Source organism: Mustela lutreola, chromosome 6 (genome assembly GCF_030435805.1).
Source record: "Mustela lutreola isolate mMusLut2 chromosome 6, mMusLut2.pri, whole genome shotgun sequence".
NCBI lineage: Eukaryota > Metazoa > Chordata > Mammalia > Carnivora > Mustelidae > Mustela > Mustela lutreola.
In genome coordinates this window covers 73157467-73182893 of record NC_081295.1, presented here as the reverse complement: position 1 = coordinate 73182893, position 25427 = coordinate 73157467, and the positions used below count along the sequence as shown (strand labels likewise).

Here is a 25427-nt window from a genome sequence, read left to right as displayed (position 1 = left end):
AGCCTTTTGCTTCTTTCCAAGGTAACCCAGCAAGGTAGCCAAGGACTGACTTAAAACTCTCTCCTCTCTCTCCGAGTTGTTCTGTCCAAGGGAAGCTAACCTCCTAAGGAATTACTCTACCTCTTATACTCTGTGATGGCTGGAGTGGGGCAAAACAGCTCTTTCATTAATGATGGATGTATTAACAGGTATCTTTAATGCTTTCTTCTAGCTGTTTATAAAGGATCTCTATTAATTACTGGCTGATAAAAACAAGTTAGCCATAAATTACTGAAACTTTAAATGTCAGAGATAAAGATTTCCCAAATTAACCCAACTTCTATAAGATAAGGCATTATGTGGTTTTAAAAAATCCATTCCTTGGGACGCCTGGGTGGCTCAGTTGGTTGGACGACTGCCTTCGGCCCAGGTCATGATCCCGGAGTCCCGGGATGGAGTCCCACATCAGGCTCCCAGCTCCATGGGGAGTCTGCTTCTCCCTCTGACCTTCTCCTCGCTCATGCTCTCTCTCACTGTCTCTCTCTCAAATAAATAAATAAATAATCTTAAAAAAGAAAATTCATTGCTCACTTAACATTCAAAATACACAAGCATGATTTTCTTTTCTGAAAATAATTGAGATGAGAAATACGACCTGTAGGTATTTCCTATACAGAATATCATAATTGACAAACAAGCTCCAAATTTACAATGGGGCCTAAAGTTTATAGTTCCTAAGAATCCCTGTAGGGAAAATCCAAAATCATTCTCCAAGAAAAACTTATATTTCAATGAAAATTTCCAATTTTCCTTTCTAGGCCCTTTTTATTTTCTTGAAAAGAAAACAAGCCAGTGTTCGTCACATTACGTAGCTTTTCACGACACTTTATACTAACAAAGACGGCAGTCTCTTACGTCCATAAGAGCAGCATTGATGTAGTTACTACTCTCCCCATCAATTGTAATTAAAAAAGGCAGACATCTGTCAGGTGGCAGCATGTCCATAAAACGATTCTTGTCATGATTCCTTGGCAGGCACGCTATACTGCAGTCTTCAGCTTGTAGTCGAGGGGTGACTGAATTTAAAGTCTAAAAAGAAAAGGGAACGTAGGTTAAAAGCAAGTGACCCATTTAATAGCATAAGGCAGATCCATCTAGGATCTGGGAGGCCAAGTACAAAGTGAAGGATCTGTACAGGGCAACGGTATTTGCCATGATGACAGGCTGATAGACTTTGTAGTTAAAGCTAATGAAGCCTGAGAAGTGACAAAGAAACAATACACACATTGTTCACTGTGTTTCCTAAAAGGAAAAGGGAAGCTGAAAACCATTGCTACCTGCAAAATGCAGTGTCTAACCGAAGAAAACAGAGGTAGAGTGGCCCATAAGGATGACCCAACATCAAAGCTGGAAACTATCATTTGTAGTAATGTTTTGCCGTGCTGTATTTGAAGACAGGCTGTAGCATGCTAGAAAGAGCACTGCACAAAGGATCAAAGTATGAGGTGTCCAGAGCTACGCTTGACTTCATATTCACACATCTTCAGGGATGTCTTAAGGGCCGTGGAAACATTTGGGGTTATATAGGGACAATGTTTAATACAAACTTCAGCTATTATTATTAATACGCTTGATTTCACATTAGAGTGACACAGGTTAAAATCCATACGACTGCATATAAATACACACAAATCACTAAGTTTGACTTTTATGATACCTTTATCCATACCCCTCCCTGAGTCTGAACTCATTTCAGATACAGCAGATATGAGCTCATTACTGCAAAAATAACTCCATAATATGTAAAATGAAAGAGACAGGTATTATACTTAAAATAGGGTCAAAAATTATCAATTTGACTTGAAAGACCTTCCTTAGAGTTATTAATAATGCCCAGAACACACTGTAATAAGTTCCTCATAAAAGAAACTCTAGAAATAAGTAAATACCTGGAATTCATCTTTGAGATGTGAAGAGTTAGTCTGAGAGTCTATTCTAATCATATCAAAATATGCAGCTTTAAATTCGCAGACAGGTATGGCAGTTTCTCCACATAAACAGGCTTCTAGAATGGCATCATGAATAAAAATGTACTGTTCCTAAGGAAAAAAAAAACTATTTTAATAAAAATCCTCTGTCATCAAAGATAGAGAATACAGAGAATTTTCTCTATATAGAAACATTAATAATGATATCAATATTTTCCTATATGACTTGATGAGGTAATACTGATTCTATGTGAAAAACATTTACTGTTTTTGATAAATGTTGGAAACCAACAATAACAAAAAAGAGGTCATTAGAGATAACAAGCAACATGCCTCTGTTTGGACCATATTGATACGACGAGATCTTAAGGCTTTGACACAGTTGTAGATGTCGACAACACCCTCTCTTTCAGCCATGTCCAGCATGATGTCGATCACAATGTAACAGCCAGTTCGTCCAGCACCAGCACTGAAACAAATTAAACAAATCTAAAGAAGTGCAAGACTTACGTTCTTGCAGTCTTATTAAATAAAGATCCTTTTCAACTGTCAGGTGGAATCAAATTGATTTAACAAACTGCAAGGTGAGATTTTTATGTGTTATATAAACACTTATTTCATGTACAAATAACTTCAGGTAGAGTGTTTTGGTGCAAAATGAAGATGGGAGCAGGAGTCTGAAATTGAAAACGATAGACTTTGTATATCAAATTGTGTTTTAAAAATAATGTACGTATGTTGTTCAAGTTCCATAACTCTCATACAGTCTTCATTCTCTGGCAATCCAGGGCCCGTGATTTCAAGCTCATAGAAGTGATGAAGGGGTGCATTTGGGCTTTAAAATTTCACCTCAGAAATACTCTTACTCATATACTTGTGTGTCCTCTGGCAAAATGCTAGAATGCTGGCTTACTGTTTCAGTCTGACAGACTCCTGTACATACCAAGGCAAAAAAAAAAAAAAAAAAAAAAATTATTCCAAAACGTTTACTGGGAAATCTGAGGAGTCAAAATTCAGAGAAGTGTTAATTATGAGGGTGGGGAAGGAAATGGTTATTGGAGGAGACAACAGGAGAAAGAATATTTGAATGGTGATCTGAAGGAAAAATGAATATGAACAGTTAGGTATAGAATATAATTCTTAACAGGTCACAAAAGACAGCCACTATCTTACTGTATTTAATTCAGTCACTGAATCTTAATATACTACTGATTATTTTATCTTTTGGAAATGTTTCTTCAATTTTTAAAACAGATTTGATTATTTATTTTAGAGAAAGAGTATGTGATGGGGAGGGGCAGAGGGAGAGAGAGAATCTCAGAGACTCCCTGGTGAGCAGGGAGTGCAATGTGGGGTTCGATCTCAGGACCCCGAGATCACGACCTGAGCTGAAATCGAGAGTCAGATGCTTAACCAGCTGAGTCACCAGGCATAAAAATCGGTGGTGCAAACAAGATATAGTTGGGGTTTGGTGAGGGTGGGGGGGGATTTCACTTGGTAGTCAGCTTCCTCTTTTTTGTATATTCATGGATACCTGAGTATAAGTGAAAAGTGACACTTCTGTTCAAGAGTATCTGAGACTCTTGGAGCACTTCTGAAGCAGGCAATTCATAGGGGAGTAATCCTCTATGATAAGTCAAGACACTCCTGAATTGAAGAACTATTTATCTCATTTTCTAATGCACAGAGGGGCTATTAACATTATACTTTGTTGTCCATATTTGGCCACTTCTCTCAAACACAATGTTCTTTAAGAAATTTAATTAAAAGATATTGTGGGTATCTATCTCTCTCTCTCTTTTTTTTCTTTTGCCTACCATCTTCTGAATCACTGTTCCCAGGGTTTGAGATGGGAAGGTAATTGAAGAGTACATCAGATTTCCCGAAGAGGATTGAATTGAAGATTTTTTTTTCAGGGTACACAGTATCTGATCCTTATGGGATCCCTTATTTTTATGTCATTCTCTGGGCTGTTTTCCCTCTTCCATACATGGTCATTTAAATTCTGAATAGGTAGGATTTTCAGGGGGAAAAAAAAAAGCTTAAGTACAACCTATTATATAGCTTGGAGGGGACAGTATTTGAGAATGGTGTGCAGCATTTAGGAAAAGCTTTTCAGATTCAGTACATATTTTTCTGTTCACATCTCCAAATGAGGCCATGTAATCTGCTTTTAGTGTCTCTGAATGCTTGTTTTAAGAGAAGTTTCTAATCAGAAGGAAGCCTGGATATAATGTTCACATTTTTCTGGCATATTTTTGTTGGCTCTCACTGATGTAGTTTTCAAGGTTCTCTGATGGATGGCTTTTTTTTTTTTTTAAATTCTTAAATAGCTGTTTTATAGCACAAATTCTTGCAATTTAGGCCATTTAGTAACTCTGTATGTCTCAAATTTAGTTTTAAAAGCTGGGCTTCTACTGGGAATTTACTAGATTGGCAAGAAATCTGTATTTTAACCCCAGACACAGATGTTGCCACTAAAAGACAGAGATTCCACACTCCCATTTGTGAACAACACTACTCATATTAGGATGAATGTATTTATTTTTTAAGTTTCTATTTTATATCCTCCTTTGAGCTAACTTTTCTTTTTTTAAACCTTACCTGTAATATCATAAACTGGAACCTTGTAAGCATGCACTAGTTCTATGCTTGAAGGCCTTGTCTTCCCACTTTAAAGAAGCTGGCCGTATATAGTCCAGAGTGTCTGGTCCAGTACTCACCTGCAGTGCACAACGATAGGGCCGGCACTGGGAGGGTTGGAGAACTTCACTCGCCGGATGAAGGAAAGGAGCCCTGTGGCGTGGTAAGGTACTCCGTGGTCAGGCCAGCCAGTGAAATGGAACTGTTTCACTTCGCGGATCTCATTGTAGCCCCTCTGTGCAAACATGTAAACAAGCGTGTTCAAAAGTGTCCAAAGAAAGCCATTCAACACCAACCACAGGCACTAGACCTGGCTGCCAACGGAAAAAAACAAAACAAACAAACAAAACCCCAAAACAACAACAACAAAACAAAGAATCTATCAAAGATCAGGATTTTTCCGATAGAAGATGCTGGCCTGACATGGTTAGGGAGCTTACCTTATTGTCAGACACCTGCCAAAGAAAGAAAATTAGAAGTCTTGCTCAGTTCTGTAACTCTGTGTAAATTTTTATTTACCTTGACAGTTTGTTCCTTAGTTGAAATGACAACACATAGAATTATTAGGAGAAAAGGAGAAAAAAATGGGAAAGCTAAAATGCAGCCCTCTGGACCCGAGGCACTGAGTTTTCGAGTGGTGCATAAAAGCAACTTTCTAGCTTCTCACCTCAAAAAGATTTTAATGCCTTGCTTATCCATGTTGAAAATGATTTTGAAGCCCAGCATGCAGGGATTTTCCAGGACAGAACTACTTTAGATTCTTTTGTAAAAAAAGCTGGCTAAACTTCTTTGGGCAAATGATTTTTCCTAATTCTGTGAAATAATGCAGCACCAAATATTATTTATAGTAACAAAAATACAAAATAAAAGGGAACCATCATTGTTATGCCTCTTTCCTATTGGGTTAATTTGATAGAACTTTTAAATGAACACTTCAAAGCTTTTACCCTTTGGTTAAAGCAGCCTGTGGATTGTGTTAGCACAGCTCAGAGAGAGAGCATAGATAGAATGCTACAGAGTTATTTTTAAGAATCCACATTTGTAACCCCTCAAACCCCACAATAATCTATATAATGCCAATGGCTCTGTGAGCTACCTGTGATATCTCCATCTAACTTGTTCAATCAGAACAGTGAGAAACATGTCAGGAAATCAATGAATCAAATTGAGAAAGGTTAGATTCTGTCCTATATGGATAGACAACAAATAGGACCAAAAACTTGGAAGCCAGTGATCAGGTCGTCTTATTCTTTCTAGTTCCAGTTCCTACACAATACCCTATACAAAGCGGCACTCAACAGATAATTATAATAATGACAATGACAAACACTCTCATGGAATCATGCATAGAAAAATCACTTTTTTTCTTTTAAAGATTTTATTTATTTATTTGACAGAGAGATCACAAGTAGGCAGAGAGGCAGGCAGAGAGAGAGGGGGAAGCTGAGAGGTGAGCCCGATGTGGGTTTCATTCCCAGGGCCCCGAGACTGTGACCTGAGCTGAAGGCATAGGCCTAACCCACTGAGCCACCCAGACGCCCCGAAAAATCACTTTCTTTACTACTTTTCAAGCCAACTCCAGTGAGTAAAATCATAAATTTTTCTAAGACCTGATTTCAGACAATTACCTTACCTCCTTCATATTAATCCATTACTGGAGGTGCTTGCCATAAGGGCCTTGTTCTTTTTAGTCAACTTCAGTTAAAAGTTCTTTTTAATATCTGGTGAGGCACGTTCCTTTACTGCTCTTTCTATTTAATCTTCCTGTGTAATTTTCAAATATGTGATTTAAAACAAACAAAAAAACCCCAAACTACTCTTTTACAGTTTTAAATAATAAGACAGATTAAAAATAAAAACCCAATGATGTTCTAATTAGTATGACATTAACTACAGAAAGTGGTATTAACATAAAACATTCCCATTCTGGGCCGTAGTGCGTGTCTCTACTTACTGATTCACATCATATTTTACGTTCTTTACACTTTTGAGGATTTAGTCACTTAGGACTTCTTTCTTTGTTGAATCTATTCCTAGATAACTTCAGAATTTTTTTATTACTGTGAAAGAGATTTCTTAATGTCTACTACTGCTTACTGCTAATATACAGAAAAGCTATCATTTATGAATATTTATCTTGAATTTAGCCACTTCAATGATTAGTAGTTCCATTTTAAAATATTTCTAGTTTTCTTGATGTAAAATCACTTCTTGTTAAAATAATCTTATCTTTTTTAATAGTTAAGCAATTTACTCCTTTAGTTGTCTCATTTCATTTACTAGAACTTCCCCCAATTTTGAATACTAGTGAGACCGATTATCCACATCACACTCCTGATTACACAGCGATACCTTTAGGGTTTTTACTCCTTAATGTGCATGCTATTAGTTACTGTTGATTCTCCTCTATCATGCTTAAATAGCCTCCTTATTTTTTTTATAGATTATTTCTATAAACATCTTTTAAGCAAAAATAAGTATATTACAGTATCTATTAATAAAACCATATGTTTTTGGTCCTTTGACAAAGATGTGATGAAATGTTTGGCTAGATTTCCTACCACAGGTGTAATATCCTTGCCTTCCTAGAAACAGTCATTATAGATCACGTTGTGACATTTTCTTAATTCACAGCTGGGTTTCAAATTTTCAATATTTTATTTTGAAGGTTTTTTTCAAGCATGTTCTTGAATGAAATTGGTCTGCAAAGCTCTTGTGCACACAGAGAGAAAGAGAAGAGGAGCAGGGGTGGGGAGGGAGAGAGAGAGAAAGAGATTTTAAAAAAGAGAGGAGAGAAGAGCTTGAGAGAGTGCCATCTTTACCTGTTTCTGTTACCACAGTTATGTCAGCTTTTAAAATATATTTATTTGGTTTTCACGGTCTATGGTCTAAATAGTTTTATTAATAAAGGCATTAACTGTTCTTTAAAACTTAAAGAAACCTTAACTATAAAGTCATAGTGAAATTTCAATGATATATTTTAAGATTCTATTTTCTTCTATCATCTGCTCAGGTTTCTAAGTCTTCTTGGGTCAGATTTTTAGAAATCAGTGTTTGCAAGAATATAAGGGTATTTAGACTAAAACCTGTCTCCAAGTTTACATGTAACATTTTTACCTATTTCCCAAAATCAAGTATAACTATAGTTATATCCTTTTTGTGTTTTCTAATATTGCATAGTTTTGACTGTCCCTCATTTAGAATTGACAGAGGTTACTATTCTTTTCAAGAAACTAGCCTTTTGATCTTATTTATTCTTTTCTGTTGGTTTTTGGTTTATATTTGATTTTTTTCTTCTATGCTATTTATTTTTCTCTGATGTTCTAGTTTTGTGATTTTCCACATGATTCTAGACCACTTTTCTAAATAGAAATCATCTATGTATTTAATATGTATCCTGGGGTTTACAAACATGACTGGCACTTGAATAAATATTTGTGGAATGAATGAATGAATGAATGAATGAATTTTATAGCATCAGCAAAACAAATCTTGATGGGGACTTTATGAGAAAAAAAAAATTTCCATAAACATATTTTAAAGAAAGAGAATTTAGGGTACTTACCCTTTCCAGGGTGAATGTCCTAACTACATATTCAGCAAGTGGCTCCATTTCCACACAAGTTACTTTGAAGTCACCATAAACTTCAGTATCATCAGGCCAATACTTGTAGCATTTAACCTAAATGACACAAAGGGTATAGACATGGACTTGAATATACATGAACCAAAATGGTTAATTCCAGTGGAAACTCTTTAGGTTTTAATAAAAATATGGTTAAAAAAACTATATATGAGATGAAAGAATCTATTACACAATAAATAGAAAAACCTTGTATAGTCTCATTATAATATACAAGCCTGATGATGCAATTAGAATCTAGTATAAAATCAAAGTTTCTTTCATTACTCAATAAGAAATCAAATAATTTTCTCAGCCGAGGAGCACTCAGTTGAAATGCTCTGCATACCAATATTTAAAACAATATAGTGAGTGTTATTTTAAGTTTGTTAGGTTTGGCTACTCAACTTACACATGTTTTGTGAACAAGGAAAAAAAAATCTTTTTTCTCTTACCCGGCCAACCTCAACTAAATTTGTAACCATCACAATGCAGGCAGACTGTTCTTGCCAGATCATTCTCCAGAAATCATATACTGTTTCATGAACTGGGCCTTTGAAGAAATTAATTTGAATATTATATTATCAGAGAAATTTTGTGGTTAGAAGAAACAAGTGGTAAGAAGTATACATAAGGCACAAATCACAGTAAACTAAATAACTCAAAAAATAATACTAAAGGTCTAATATAAAATGTCACTGAAATTACTTAAATTTAGTTTATATCTAAATTCACAGTATAGCGAAAACATAGGCATATACAATTTTTTTTTTTCAAATTTACCTTCTATACTTCTCATGAAGAAGACATCACTAGATTCTAGGATATTTATACCTGTCACTAAATTAGTTTGATAGATCTTCAAATACATGTTAAAAATAGGAAACCTTATTCCACTATCAACCAAACAGCATGTATTACCAATTAAATATACCCACATCATTTATAAAACAGTGCATGTTTAGGGGTTAATGAAGAAATATCCATACATATAAGCACACATGCCAACCTTCTATTCCCATCTCCAGACTAGAGAAGTGTCTGCTGGGTTATACTCTGCTCAGTGCCACAAACAAACCTAGAAAATTGTTCACCTTGGATGATCTTTGACTTTAAAGAGCTTATAATTCAACTCAGTTAATCCAAAGATATGTGAAAATACTCAGAAAATAATCTCTGTCAAAACAGCAAACAGAACTTTTGCCCTGCCTCCCTCTTCTAAGAAATAAATAGATATATAGGTTTCTCTTCTGAAGGCCAGTGGTCAATCTAGAGATAACTAAAGGTGTTTTAGGAGGCTCTCATTCCCTGGGGTGCCACTATAACAAGATTCCTCTGCCTTTTTCTTATTATCTGCACACAATGAACTTGATGGAGTTCCCTTAAGCCCTTCATTTTGTCTCAGTCTTGACTTGAAAAAAAAATTGCTGGAAGACAGTCTAACATCTCATTATAACAGTATCACTCTTGGATAATACTGCATTCCAGGACCACAGACCTTGCTCGCCCCGCACCCAAAAAACGCCACTTATACAAGGTACACCTCTTTAGCTCTTATCAAGAGTAATTCCTGTGTCCAGCTCTATTGACTCGTGTGCTCTGGGACATCAGAATACCAAACCCAGACCACACATCAGCAGCTTCTCTTTTATTGTAATTAAAAAACAAAGCAAGCTTTAATTTATGTGTTTTACACAGACAAAACAATTTGTATTATAAAAATGAATAAAGAGTAGTCTCACTCAAATGATCTGATCTTTTTTTTTTCAGTTAAGTCAGATAAAATGGCAAAAAAACCTCAACCCCCATGCCCAAACCCAAATTGACCTCATATGGATGAATAAGCAAGTTTGGTTGCTCTAGAACATTTAGAAAGACCATGTTTTACCTTGAGTTGCAATATAGTGGCTTGGTCTCTGGTAACCCTAAAATAGGAGAGCAGATTGGTTATCATTTTACATCAGTATCAGAAATAAATGAATGAAGGCATAAAAAGATGAAGACAACCACCTGTTAAGATTAAGTTATAGTAAAAAGTCCAGAAATGAGCAGTGAACTCAGAGTTCACTTCTCAAACCTAGGTTATCTGAAAGGTAAACATAAAACAAAAATTAAATGTTTTAAGGGCTCAGATTAGAATATGTATTGCATAATTGAGTTTTGTTTGCTAGGGCTTAACCTCTTAGATATTGTTTGATTTTACTAAAATGTTTATGCCTTCATGTTAATCTTTAGTCATTAATTCCTGGCAAATTGTGTTCAAAAATATTATTCTCATCTTATCATCCAAAAGTACAACACACTGCATTACAAATGGACAACGACATATTAGAACCGTAAAAAAATAACAGAACATTCCAATGTTAGAGCTGGACAATGCATGTGTGCTTTCAGTCAAAGTCCTGCTGAGCTATTTTAGAGAATATTCCTGTATATAATATGTTCAGGAATCTGCCAAAACTATTTTGTGTGTGCTGATAATATTAGTTTACACACACATAATTACAGGTACACACATATATAGGGAAAGAAGAGTTTTAAATAAAATGCATCTCATCCTGAACAAAAATTTAGCACTTTTTTTTTCTTTTTAGTGTGCTAAGAGCTTTAGATGGTTAAATATTTAATACTGTATCAACAAAGAAATTATTTTCTCATAAGAAATAAGTTGTTAGTTGCTCTCAATCTATTTGAATTCTGGTATATCATGAGTAGCACAACTGTTAACAGTATCATAGGGTTAAGCTTTGGGTTTGTTTTGCATTTATCAAAGGACTTTAGCAAAAGCTTCAGGTACAATTTGTCCACATTTGGTGTGGGCAACTTGATGAGCATATTAATGCACATAAACTGAGATCTCCAATCTAAGACTTAATAGGCTAAGCATGATACTGATGCCAATTTGGAAGTTTTCTATTTCTTCTTACACCAAATAGTACAATTTTTTCATGGAAAAATTTTTTCCAAGCTCTATAAGCATTTCATCTCCCGTTTTTCATGAAAAATTTACCAATTACAGAAGAGTCTTAAATGTAATAAACTAACAGGAAAGGGAACATTATGGAATTGTGAAGTAATCAGCCAAAATACACTGGGTCTTAACAGAACGACTGGGTAACAACACAGTCTCATTTAGAACACAGTTTTACCATATGAACCAAAAAGTAGTATTATAACAAGGCTCCAGTGTACATGTCTTGGCAGAAAACCAAGGTTAAACTGAATAGGTAAGAACAAGTACAAATTTGTCACAAAACTGTTGGAATTTTTTATTCTAAAGAATGGACCATTAGCTTACTCTTTTGAGATGTCTGATAAATTTAAAATATTGAATGAGAGTCAAATGATGATCAAAATTTTTACCAATATACTGAGACTGTATGTAATAAAATTAATTAATTCAAAGCTATCAATTATGACAGTTCACAAAATAACTATAAAACATGAACTTAATAAATGTGACAGAGGTCACTGCCTATTTATTATGGAAACTGGACAAAGTCGGGGCCTAATTTTTATATGTTTTATAGAAATATAAATGTGTACATCATATACACTGCAATATTTGAAACTTCTACCTTTTGCCTTATAATTAGTGCAAGTCTTAAACTGATTAATCTCAGCACTCCTAGGACAGAATTATTTAAAAATAGCTGATGTTTTATGAGTGCTTTGTATGTGATAGGTATTGTGCTGAATGTTCCACATGCATTACTTTATTGATTTCTCATGACAGAATGATGAGGTTCATACTGTTGTTATCCCCACTGCAGAGAGAAGGAAACTGAGGCACAGAGAAGGGAAGCAACAGTCCCAAGATTCCCAGCACGATTTTGAACCAGGAAATATAAAAAACGAGCCTGTCTTTCTTACACATAATGTAGTATTATTACTTCCTTGACAATATTTTATTTTTGATTTGCTAATTACTTTCCATTAAATCAACAATTTGCATGTAGATATGCTCGTAACCAAAATGTAACACTGAAAACCTGTGACCAAAGCAGCTTTTTGGTTTGCATGATTCGATATATATGTGTGATATGTGTATTTTACAAATGCAATTTAGTAATGATTTTGCCTAATTAATTTTAATACTTTAACAAGCCAATACCACACACCACAAAATAGTCTTCCTACCCATTTTTAACATCAGAAGTCAAATGTAAAATGTAGAATTTCAGATACACTAATACACATCATACTATCCAGCTTCTCACATGTTTAGGGAAGGGGAAGAATAAAAGCCAGAAACAGAAATCAACAACAAAGAAAACTCGAGTACATCATAACTTGTCAAAAGCTAAAAATGGTCCTGTTTTTCTAAACATAGCAAAGGGAAGGAGGTAAAATAGATCTTCACACATGTAAAGGAGTTACAAAAAAATGAACATAGATATACCGTATGAGGCTAATTAGGTGAAGCATGCAGAGATAACTAGTATTAAGCATTAGTAAGAACTGTAATTAAGAGTAGTTATAGTAAAGATTTATAATAGGGTGCTGTTATTTACATATAGTGGTACTTACATCCCTGTACAGCCAAATCTACAGCCCAAACCAAAGTCAGGTGTGAAAGAAAGCACAACAACGTCAGTGAGTACTAGGACGTAGAACAAGGAAAAGTGTACAGTTTGTTCTTTATTTTAAAAAGCTAGCAATCACTTTATAGGCAATAACAAGTAAAAAGTTTCACGTGGATAAGCCAACAAATTGGGCTCACCGAACTATACAAATACTTACATCTATATAGTTGGCATTAATGTAATCTGAAGAAGGATCATCCTCGACAGGTTGCAGAATTACTCTGGAGTGGTCATCTACGGTTTTTAAACAATAAAATAAAGCTATTAAATTTCCCCTCTGTTCCGAAACAAGGACCTCAGTAGATAGTTAAAGTAATTCAGGGGTTGTTGATAGCTTCTCCATAATAGAGGGCTATTCAAATTTCCTTAAAGAAATACAAGAACTCTTTTTTTTATTGTGTTATGTTAGTCACCATAAACTACATAATTAGTTTTTGATGCAGTGTTCCAAGATTCATTATTTATGTACAACACCCAGTGCTCCATACAAGGGCTGTGATGAGTTCCCTACTTATTATAATATTCTGTTAATAAAGCTTCAATGACTAGCATCTTCATAGTTGGTAGGTTTTTAGGGAACATGGGAATGTCAGATGAATCATCATTGGATTTGTCTAAAGGACTGAACTTGTTGTAACTACTAATTCTGCTTCTTAGACCTGGTTTGAAATGGGTGGGATCCGTTCCTGCTGCTGTGTACAGAAAACGAGCCAGAGAACTAGAGAGTGAATTTTGAATCTCTGCTCTCGACTGCTTACTTCTTGAAAGTCAAGACTGAATTCTGATGTATTTGGAAGATATTTTAAAATAACTTAAATTGAGATTCGAATGGACCAAGTACATCACTAGCTAGTCACAAACTAAACTATGCAACTTTCCTTACCGCTCCTGTGGTTCCAAGGATAACCAATTTACTTATCCCACGCAAACACCCTGAAGACTTAATGAAGTCCCTAATGACAAGTAACACGGAGTGGCAGGAGTTCAGCCATGGGCTCCAAGGAAGAAATAAAGGCTATACTGAAAGAATAACACTCTCACCTTGAATGTATTCGGTAGAAGTGTTACAGCAATTTGTCACTGAAAAGACCTTTCTTTTTCATTATCCTGATATTCTCAGCTGTCAATAACATCCCCATGCATTTACATGCAAACATAACATCAAACAGCACGTTATCTCCACAGGCTGAAGAATCTGAGTCAATTTAATTAATGAAGATGACGACAACTTCAGAGTCACTGCCAACAGCCAATGCTGCTTTAATATTAAATAGATCACTTTACAAACAGATGTGCCACCCTTTGGGATTTTTCTTAAAGTTTAAAAGCATGTAAGGAGGACCTGCCACTATTATTTATCTTCCACACACAATATTTACACTCACCAAGAACTGTATGAGAACTTACATGCTATAATGTTTCCATATCGATTTTTTGCTCTATTTTGATCTTTTTTAGCTACATCCCAAGATGCAGACTGTCCTTCAAAGAAGCTCTGGGAAAAAGAAAAAATAAGAAGAAGACTGAATTTAACTCCTTTTCCTGGATCAGGTTTATCTATTCTGAAGAACAAAATAATAAAAGCCACTCTTCTCGGGGAGGAAGAGAGTACTAGAGGAGTAAACAACTTCTCTTTTCAGATCTCAAAGCTTGTTTGTTGGACTCCTACTTGTTCATTTTGGATTGGACTGAGTTCAAAATGAGGACAAAAAGCAACTTTAGGGAAAAAAAAGGAGCTTGAAACGATTTCAAATTTAAGATTGCTGCAACTCTGAGAAATGGCAGTAGAGAAAGCATCAAAACGTCAAAACTACCTTTAATGAGTATCTTTCAAATGTTTTTCTCTTAGCATTTGTAACAGGAAAAAGAAAACCTGTTTTCCCCCATAATTATTCATTAAATCGTGTGCAGTACATCCCATTTCAGTTTCTTTGAAGACCATGAAAAGGACTGAGTCTCTACAACAAGGGACCATATGAAGATGAAAAAGAGTCACCATATCCAAGGATCTTGGAACAGATGAATTTGCTGATTGGTTTAATTACCATATACAGCAATTTAAAATATGGGTATAGATTTCTTTTTGCAGTAACACTTAAACTTTGCTCAACACAGGAAATGGGGTCTTCAAAGAATCAATGGTTTTTGAAGTGAGGTACACAGGAATACACACGAAATGCAGAAAAAAACCCGAGCTCTGGCAGAATCTTATAATTCCTTGCACTATTCTGTGGCCACAGCACAGTGTTTCCGGTGTATCTCTAAAACCAGCTTTCAAAATTCACAGCTAATTTTATTTGCTCCCAAACGGAGGTATACAAGCCATCTGCAAAGAAAATACAGAGTTCAGAAGATTCTTCACGCAGTCAAACTCATTTTAGATGGTCTTTCAAAGTCAAGTACTGCTTGGATTCTTTCACTTTAAATGTGTGTACACGGTAGTTTTGAATATGGTGGTCGAAGAGCTTCCTTCTATGCCTTAGGCCCACACTTCTCAGTAAATGCCAAGTGGCAAAGGAGATTTGTCCTTTTGGCTATGTTATGTTTATTGAGATGTTGAGTTTAAACCACTTCCTGGGCGTATGACTTATATTTTGGATTTAGTAGGAAGGGGAAATCAAGTTGGAAGAATAATTTCCCACATCCTTCTTTTGGCTTCTTAAAATTGTCTAGATTTGCAATGCTCTGTTTTTCTTCCTGGTCACTTTCAACCAATAAGCCACAAAGAAAACTAAGAGTGACAAGCAGTACATTTAGAACACAAAGATCGACCCCAATTTTCAGCAGATGGGCAACAAGTAAAGAGGCAGAGAAGTAGCTCCTGCTTCCATCATTTAACTGGTTGAATCTGTAATGATACATTGGGGCTCAAAGGATCCTGTTAATGGATTTTTCCAGGGGTGAAATATAAGATCTAACATAGGGGTTTTTAAATAGCCCAGTAAAATTCTGGAATCCAACATTTAAGAATTCTTCAAGTGAATTTCGACCCAGAAAGTGCCCTCTCTTTCAATTCTGTCTGCCCCTTCTCCCTGCATACACATTTGAGGATATTCTCAGAGACCCAAGATTAGAGTCTAAAGAGTAGACTCCCCTCCTTGACAGTAAAGGGAGGAGGAAAAAGTCCAATTCTATTCTTATTAGAAATAAAATTTAACATAACAATGAAATTTTCACCTCATATTCCTCTTTGAACCCATAGCTGTCTGATGTCTTCATGAGATTAATGTGCTGCAGTAAGTCGGCAACCCTGATGGCTGGGTGCAGCTGTCCTGTCTGGTAAGGGGATTCTGTCCCCTCACATAGGTAGCGAGGCACATCTAGAAGACGACTGGACTCTGCTGTGGCACTGTGGTTCTCATCTGGTGGTTTTCAGATTCCAGAAGATTAAAAAAAAGACAAAGTTATCTTGTTTAATATATATCTATGCAAAGAAGATTCTAAGAACTTAAGATTTTTCTGATAACAGGAGGAAGAAAAAGAAATCTAGCATATGGTGAGTGCTGTGAAGTGTGTAAACCTGGCGATTCACAGACCTGTACCCCTGGGGATAAAAATATATTATATGTTTATGAAAAATTAAAAATTAAAAATTAAAAAAAAAAAGAAATCTAGCATAGATCTAGGGCAGCTTCCCTATAAAGATAAAGCCCTTTACATCAGCTCAAGTTATGAAGTCAGAGTATATTATATTTATGTCAGTGAGATAACAGGTGCTGTGAGACGTAGACAGCTGATCCACTTTCAGAAAGTATAAGTGGAAGATTTTGCTGCGTTCTTCCTTTTTCTTGTATCTGCAGTCCCAGCAGCATAGAGTAGGGCCAGAAGATCAAGTTGTCAACTTGGAGAGGTGTTTTCATTGGTAGGTAAACTGAACAAACTCCTTCCCCACAGTATCCCAACCTTGCTCACAGACCCCATCTAGGCAACCCACCCCCACAGGGCTGCTCTCCGTGGCCTTGTGGGCCTACTCTGCCGCCTGGGGCCGCAGTCCAGACTGGGAAACATGGGCCTTCTCCAGAATCATCCCCTGGCCGCACTATGTCCACCAGTCAGGTTACACATGCGTTTATACTCAGTCTCTACGCTTTTGGGTTATTAGGATGGTTGTTGTTTTTATTGTGAATATATTTTGACTTTTGTGGTCACTGTGTGAAAGAAACTACAGTATGTCTCTGGGGCAAAAGGTGTAGGTTGTTCCTCTGGAATTCTTCCCTGACCCATCATGGCTGAGCCACATGGCTGCTTCGTTATGTTCCCATGGCCTCCTGTTCTATGTGTCCTTTCTTTTGCTCTATATTTTAGTCATTTGTCTCCTGATCTCTTTCTTTTCACTAAATTCTGAACATTTAAAGTGTAGAGTCATAGATGTCTTTTTGTTCCTAATGACCGGTGCAATGCAATCACTCAATAAATATGTCAGTGAATAAATTCGTTAAAAGAAGCTGAATCCCTCACCACCCACATTTAAGTGTAGGCCCCATCCCCATTGTGTTATTAGTTGAAAATGAAACTTTAAAGTCTCTTTATGTCATAAGGAAGAAATGAACAAGAACATTATACCTATGAAGAATAAATATTATTTTAATGACTACAGCACTAATTATTACAATGAGAAAAAGCATGCTTATATTTACCACATTTAAACTTACCACTTAAAAAAAAAACAAATGTTTTAAGGGGTATTACTTTGGAAAGCATTATACTGCCATATTCATTAACAGAAGAGAAAATACACTCTTAGGGGAACTTTTGTTTTTAATGATAATGCATACTGTAGAGAACGATATTTAATTAACAGTTAAACATATTTCAAGTGCTGGTACATTTGCCTGTTCTATCACCAACTCTACAAATAGGATATGGCAAAAAATGAATTGTTGTCCCCATGATAAACATTTTTTCTTCCTGGAGAAAGGAAAAAAAAAAAAAAAAAGAACCCCACAATCAGATTTGTGTGCGTCTGTAATTTAGTTTGATTGCATTTAGTTTATATTCCCTTATTAGGCTGAATGCTTTTTTTCTTTTCCTTTTCTTTTGGTGGGGGGCATTTATTTCTAAAAATACCACATGGAATCCAAAAAAACCCCTGGTGGATTCTGTTGTGACCTAACCACCCCTCTATACACCAACATTTGTTAGCAAATATGATTTATGAATTTCCTTTACTTTCTATGAGACTACACTCAACTGATCTGTCTTTACTACAATATTACAATCAATACACTGACATAAAGGTTAACATGAAAATTAAACTAAAAAGCCACTGATTTGGGCACTGTCACAGAATATACAGCTTAAGATGAGAAGTAAAGAGGACATATAATGTTGCAGACACAAAATGCAATCACCCAAGCCAAACTAGGATAGCCCAGGCTCTGTGGAGTAGCCCCAGAGCTCATATCATATCTCCTGGTGCAGCAGAATATTTACAATTATAAAAGGCTCAGTGAGAAACAAAGAATTCACCCATATTCCAAATCTTACACGGTATGTGCAATATGAAATAGACAGTGTTTTCTGTTTTGCATTAAACTTTAACACATAATACAAAGAGCAGTATTCATTAAAATAAGCACATATGAATTATTAATCTCAATACATTTCCACCTCATTATACCACCTAATAATATCGCTAGTAAGTGAGAGTACATGTTCTAATCATTATCTTATTACACATTTAAGAATAATAACTCCGTATACTCTTGATGGAAAGGTTTTCTAGAATTCTTTGCAATGCACTTACCAGTTATAGGGACTTTAACCCAATGAAGCAGTAAAACACAAAAAACACAAAAATATGAATCAATATGAAAAGTTTGAAGTGTTTTTAAAATCAGTACGTAGGTATTAATATTAAGCAATATTTGAAGTGATCTCAAAAATTGCTTCACAAATACAAAATCAAGTGAGTTAAAATAACTGTAAACACTATAATTCTAAAAATGATGAAAAATGCAAGAAATAATTTCTACAACTAATATGACTCATGAGATTTCGTTTTTAAAAATATTAAAAAAAAAAAAACACCAACCAGCTTGACTTTCAAAATGCAATAAAATGCATAACAATTGCGTCTATGGATAGATTTTATGACTTTTGTGTTAACTCTAGCCTTCCTTAAACTTAAATATCCCTTTTCACAGGGCAAATTCTTATAATAATCTTTTAAACATTATAGTTTGTAAAACTCACATACATTATTTCACTTTCTCTTTATAAAACTGTGAAAAAGTTTACAGATGGGAAAGCAAAGACATAAGGCAGTTTCATGGGTTCATACTGTGAGTCCCCAGGAGAACTGAGACTTGGACCAAATTCAACATTTTCTTAGAATATTACTGTAATGAAATTTTAACATTTAGGTAACTAACTTTTCCTCAGTGAGTTTTTAATATTTTAAGTGGATTTTACTTATTAATTTGATGGTGGCAGCATTCTGCTTAACAGAAGATGACATTTCAGAGGCATTTGGTACCATCCCAATGATCATGATTCCTGGCTCCTCCTTACACGATTGGTCTACCCATTGGGATGAATTCCCCAGTTTACTTCCCTGCCATTATTGGTATGGACATCAAAAGGAGAGTTCAATCAGAGAAAGAGAACATTGACTTTCAGATTTTTTTCAGAATATATATTCTTTATATTATAAAATTATAAGTTTAAAAATTATTTTAGTAAAAAAGAGGTGTGTTTCACTTAACTGAATTAGTTGAACTGTTTCCAAATACTTTAAAAATATGTTTAAATCTTGAATACATGGATAGTAAAAACATGCATAAAATGTAAGATAAAGTTTTATGTTTGCAAGAAATTTGAATTTTTATATTTAATGAGAGAATTGGGAACTTTTAGGTATATTTATCAGGCAATTTCCATATTTCTTTGGTAAAATCTTAAATAAAACACGGGGGTAAAACTAACACAGAGATTCTTAACATATATGCAAGCTGGTCATGAATCACTGGTATGTAATTAGTCAAGGAATAGAGTACAAATTAAAATGAAACTCATCCCATTCTTAAATATACAGTTAAACATTAATTTTGCATTTGAAAAGGCCTTATTCATTACAAGCAGTACCACTGGTCTAAGATGTTGTATAGTGGTAAAGCTTGGTTATTCTAGGTATCTTGAAGGATAACACATCATGTAAGATGCATATAGAATGCAGACGCCACATCAATATTATAGTAACTTCACCTGCATTTATAAATTCTTAATAAAGACAAAACTAAAGCAAATGCTCCTTGGAAATGTGTTCTTTATAAGTTGCTATAAACTTAGGAGGATTGAGAAAAATCTTTCTATCAAGCAGAATTTTTTTTATATAAACTAAATCATTCAGGTAGCACTGGCCCCTGAGGGTGCAAGTGCACTTGCTTCATTCTGCTAACCTGCATATGCAAACATTGGCCAGATATGAAGGGTCACTGTACTTTTGCTCCAAATCTAACAGAACCAAGACTTTAAAAATATGTTGCTTTAAATAAAGCATTTTACTGATTAGAAATCCACTAGCTCTGATTGGTTTGATGACAGTTGTTCTCTTTGATAAGATCATGACTTAGTTTTCAAAATCAAGCTGCTTCCTACACTGTAAATAATTACTATGTAGACAAAGCTTTAAGTCATGCAAGGATGTGTGATCCATGCAAGGAAGAATGATAAAGAATTAGGGCCTCACCTAACACAGCAGTCGGCACAAGTGGATCATTGGGCACTGCAGGAAAACAGAGCTCATGAAGGAATATATTGCCCTCAAGTTGTACTTTACATTTTTCCTTTAAATAGATTTATGTTTCTTAAGAAATATAACTACTCAACTTTGATTATTATAACTGGCAAAGGCAAAATTCTCTTTTTCAGCTTGGGTTATCTCAAAACACCAGGAAAGGTGCATCTATAATTAAAGTTCAGTTCTCCGTTCAATTTTAAAAGCCAGGAAGATTCAACTTGACATTATAAAGATTATGACATGGGGGCGGGGGAAGACCCATTTAAATCTCTCAAGTGCAAGGTACTTGGAGAAATAATTATCTCACATTCATTCCAAATACATTTTTTTTCAGCTAACTGTAACAGAGTTTATCCTTTTTCCAAGTTTGTAAGCGGATATCTACAGTTGGTTACACTGCTGAATTCACGCTTCCTAATAAAATATTAACATAAGGAATAGGTAGAAAAGTGTGGGGAACAAAAATGCTCTCAAATGTCTTTTGATTAATTACTAAAAAAAGTGGTTAGAGAGATGGTACATCTATATTTTCAGCAAAACTTATTTTCTTTTATTTTTTTTCAGCAAAACTTATTTTCAACAAAACCAGTATTTTATATTTTTCTCTATCATATATATTATAGTGAAATAGGAGTGAAGTAAATAAAAAGACCCTATCATGATTAAAATTAAATTCCAAAATGACTCATACAGCATTACAGCTATTAATTTGATGTTGATATATATCAAGGAAAATGATGCCAGTAATTACTGAAAATTTTCACCAAGCTGAACACTGCAGGAAAAAAACCCTTCCCTTTCTGAAAAGACATAAATACACACAACCAGGGCACCTGGGTGGCTCAGTGGGTTAAAGCCAAGTCATGATCCCAGGGTCCTGAGATAAAGCCCGCATCGGGCTCTCTGCTCAGCAGGGAGCCTGCTTCCTTTCCTCTCTCTCTGCCTGCCTCTCAGCCTACCTGTGATCTCTGTCTGTTGAATAAATAAATAAAATCTTAATAAATAAATAAAATAAATAAACACACACAACCTACAAATCCCTTATTTTTTCAACCTCCCCACTACGTATGTGTATAATCTGTATAGGAAATGATATTTCTTTTGTTTGCTTCTTTCCTTATATCCATATTTCAAACTGGAGTAGGCAAATCTCTGGAATTTGAGAATGCCTCTGTGTATACATGGCCAGGGATAAACATGATTTGTTTTCTTCATGTATTGCTTGTACATGAGGATTTGAAGGAACAGGTAATTTCACTTAAAATTTAAGGACCAAAATAAACACAGTGCTATAGAACAGAATATAAAATTCATAGGAAATCTGAAGATAGACAGTAATATTGATTATGGGGCAATTATTCAAATCATCTGCCATGAAGGAGTACTTAAGTATCAATGGTTTAGAAGTCCTGCCTTTATAGATCAACATCAGGAATTTTTAATATAGATGAACAGATGGATGGATGGATTTTACCATTCCCTGCCAATCCCCCAGTTCAAATAAATTTTTGGATTTCACATCAGATACTTAAGAGCATGTTGTCTCTTCATTCCCCTAGTTAACGTTTTATTACTGAAATTCTCCAGGACTCGTTGTAGAATAATAGAATAATTTTACTCATGCCATTAATTCCCAGAAAGAATTATGATGTTCAAGTTCTAAAGGAACTTCACCTTACACAAAAGAAGACTCAAACGGCAAAATAATTATAAATAAATTCTGAAGTGAGCTAATTTTATGTAGGCAATCAAGTATTTCAACTTAGAGCAATGACATATAATTTGGTATTAAGTAGTATATGGATATCATTTATGATACAGTAATAAAATTCATACAGTTTGCAGTTCAACGAAATCCAGTATCAAGACTGAAAACAAGTCCTCTTAAAAATTCCATAATATTCCCTAACATGTTTCTCTTTCTGGCTGCTTTGTCCATTTCTGTCTTACTTTTTCTCACCATTCAAAATTAACATGTTGAATTCAAAGTGATTTAAAGGGCTTCAAAATCACTTATTAGGATTTTAATGAAGAACTTACATCTTGGACTGAAATTATGCTGGTCCATGAAGGTGATGGAAAGAGGGTCTTCTGCATGCAGCGTGCTCTGATCAGCATAACTTCTGTCCATAGCATTCACCATGTGAGTCATCTCCTGCCGGGTGTTCCCCATGGCGTCTTTGCGTTTTTTAGCAAGTTTGCTGCCAAGGCAAATACAGATGGGAAACCTTAGTGAGAGGCTTGAAGGAGAGTTGACACCAGCAGTAAGTAGTTCGAGAAAGCCCAAGGATAAGAATACATATAGATGTAGTTTGGAATCTCTAAGTTTCCTAATTTCAGGAATTAGGTTGGATATTCAAATGACACCTGCTGGTAGCTATACAACTATTTGTCATATGGATATCTCAACATTCAAGTGGTCAAACGAAGCCTTTCATTTCTCTTATCATTAAAACAGCCATAAATTATGACTATGCTTTATTAAAGCCATAAATAAATACTTTCTTAGTAAAACTGTTTAAGGAAAATTTAAGCTAAGGCTAAGTTTTGTTTTTCGGGTGATTAATTCTTTTGATCACCTTTTAGAAGTTCTTCTGGGGAATAACATGACTAGTTTTCCAAGTGTAATTTACTAGAGTTACCCAGTTAAGATGCACAAAGAAATCTCATTCTTCATTCTTTGTTTTATCATTCAGGAAAAATGTAACATGTGTAGCATTAACGCATTTAGCAGCATATTTATAACATTAATTCCCAACCTAATCTGGAGAATTGCAGAATTTACCACTGCTAGATTTAATGCAAATATACAAATATATGGAAAAATTATATACTGTGTAAGAAAAGTACCCTGAGAAAGGTTGAAAAATACAATGTTGACACATTATACAAATGATCATAATCTTGAGTTATAGCCATGGTCAAATCCTAAAAATGTGTTTTAGAACCATGTGGCAGAGTCTTAACTGAAGAAGTGCCTTATAAATGCAGCAGGTCAAGTAACTGAGGGGATTTAGAAATTAGTAGAGTGAGACGTTGGAACTACTCAAATATTGACATCTTTAGGATGTGAAACATATTCTGGTTCTTTGTGAATGTTACACATAAAACACGCAATAAAAGACTATTAACTGTATATAAAACATTTATATCACATTAACAAAGCAATTTATATATAATATAAATAAAGGCATTCTAAAAGCCTGCAGTAGCCAGATTATGTTTATGGCAGCAGTTATGTTGCCTTGGAATTATTCCTCAGTTGTCTGAAGAACGCCATCTCTCAGCTAGATCATTAACTAGGACATATTCTTCTGATTCTCATTAGAATCTATCCTAGAGTAAATATACTACAAATATTTTTTTTAAGGTTCATGTAATGGTTGTGTCCAAGGGCTTTTCCTTCATAAAATGAATGTGTCAATTTGAGACATAGTCTGGATTTTTCTTCCTGAGTACTATAGTACTTGGCCTCGGTGGGAGGTTGATACCCAACACACCCAATACATTGATTGATACAACAGATTTGGCACTTAAATAAAATAGTCAGAAACTAGGCTTTGGGATGCAAATGGCATTACTTTTTTTAAAAGAAATAATAATAATGGTAATGACAGTACTAATAACTGGACAACAATGACAAAAGTGTAACAAGAACTATCACCACCACCATCACTACCATGACCATTACCATCCTCATTTATTAGTAATATTTGCTGCATTCATTGAAAGAGTTAATATCTCTTTTTTCTAGGCTAAGCGGTAAAAACCCCACAAAAATCTTAAAGATTTCAGACAGGGAATACAGGTGACTGCTGTTGCTAGTGCTAAGTCATTGTGTGGAAGGTGGGGATGGTGGAGAACTGGAAAGCCACTTAGGGGGCAACTAGGTCTAAGTGACTACTGGCATTTAATCCCAGTGTTGAACTTCTGATTTTAAAAATTATTTTTAAAGACAAGTCATGAATCTGAATATTTATGTTCAATTTCCTGATTTTTTTCAAGTCAATCTATTTCTTAAGACCATGTATGGGGCAAATTAAACATCAGCAGGTCATATTTTAAGTCTGCAGATTTTACTTTGCAAACTTACTCCTAGACCATCATATAAGGTATTTGTTCTTTGACCAACAATGTTCCTTTCCCTCTAATATCTGGTGCTCTTCGATTCTGTCTCACTGCATCAGAGGCTTCTCTGATCCGAATACAACCTGCCTCCAGTTAGGTTTCCCTGCTAGGTGGTTTTTTTTTTGTTTGTTTGTTTGTTTGTTTGTTTGTTTTTTAAAATATCTAGGCATGGAGCCCAACACGGGGCTTGAACTCATGACCCTGAGATCAAGACCTGAGCTGAGATCAAGAGTTCGACGCTTAACTGAGTCACCCAGGTGCTCCCCTGCTAGGTATTTTTATAGCACCATGTTTTCTGCCTATGACATATATCAATGCATGTCTGGGACATAGCAGAAAGTCAATAAATGCTTTTTGAATGGATGAGTTAGGCTTGTTATGCTTCACACTTCTCAATTGTTAACTCAACTAATTCTCAGATCAACCCACTGAAAAAGGGATGAGGATTCTAACTGCATAGATGAGTTCACTGAGGCTCAGACAAGTTCAATAACTTGTACAAGGTTATTAATCTAATAAATAGGGAGGAATGACCTGGTTCTAGCCTAAACTATTACACTATATCCAGTTGCTGACACTTTTTTAAAATGCCACATTACAAGAACATAATATGAAGCATCTACTAGGCTCTAGGAATTAAACATTAGTTGTCATAAATTTGAGAAAATGCATGTGAACACAGCCAAATGTTTTGCCCCTTAAAAGTGTTAAAACAGTTAAAAAAAAGCACAATTTAAGAA

The 25427-nt window shown here is 35.0% G+C and overlaps 1 protein-coding gene across 5 annotated transcripts in view; it reads right to left on the bottom strand.

Moving 5' to 3' along the window:
• The window catches only part of PTPRK (protein tyrosine phosphatase receptor type K), a 565921-nt gene that overhangs the window by 10809 nt on the left and 529685 nt on the right, over positions 1-25427 (bottom strand). For 2 of the 5 annotated variants that reach the window (XM_059177596.1, XM_059177595.1), the window contains exons 15-26: positions 22600-22760; positions 15996-16180; positions 14226-14313; positions 12976-13052; positions 12763-12780; positions 10121-10157; positions 8688-8785; positions 8176-8292; positions 4691-4845; positions 2301-2436; positions 1929-2078; positions 895-1068 (exon numbers count right to left, since the gene is read on the bottom strand). In XM_059177596.1, coding sequence (XP_059033579.1) covers positions 895-1068; positions 1929-2078; positions 2301-2436; positions 4691-4845; positions 8176-8292; positions 8688-8785; positions 10121-10157; positions 12763-12780; positions 12976-13052; positions 14226-14313; positions 15996-16180; positions 22600-22760 — 1396 coding nt within the window. Of the gene's footprint in view, positions 1-894; positions 1069-1928; positions 2079-2300; positions 2437-4690; positions 4846-8175; positions 8293-8687; positions 8786-10120; positions 10158-12762; positions 12781-12975; positions 13053-14225; positions 14314-15995; positions 16181-18564; positions 18577-20508; positions 20545-22599; positions 22761-25427 lie in introns of all 5 variants that reach the window. The other 3 variants (XM_059177597.1, XM_059177598.1, XM_059177599.1) reach the window with 2 other exon arrangements.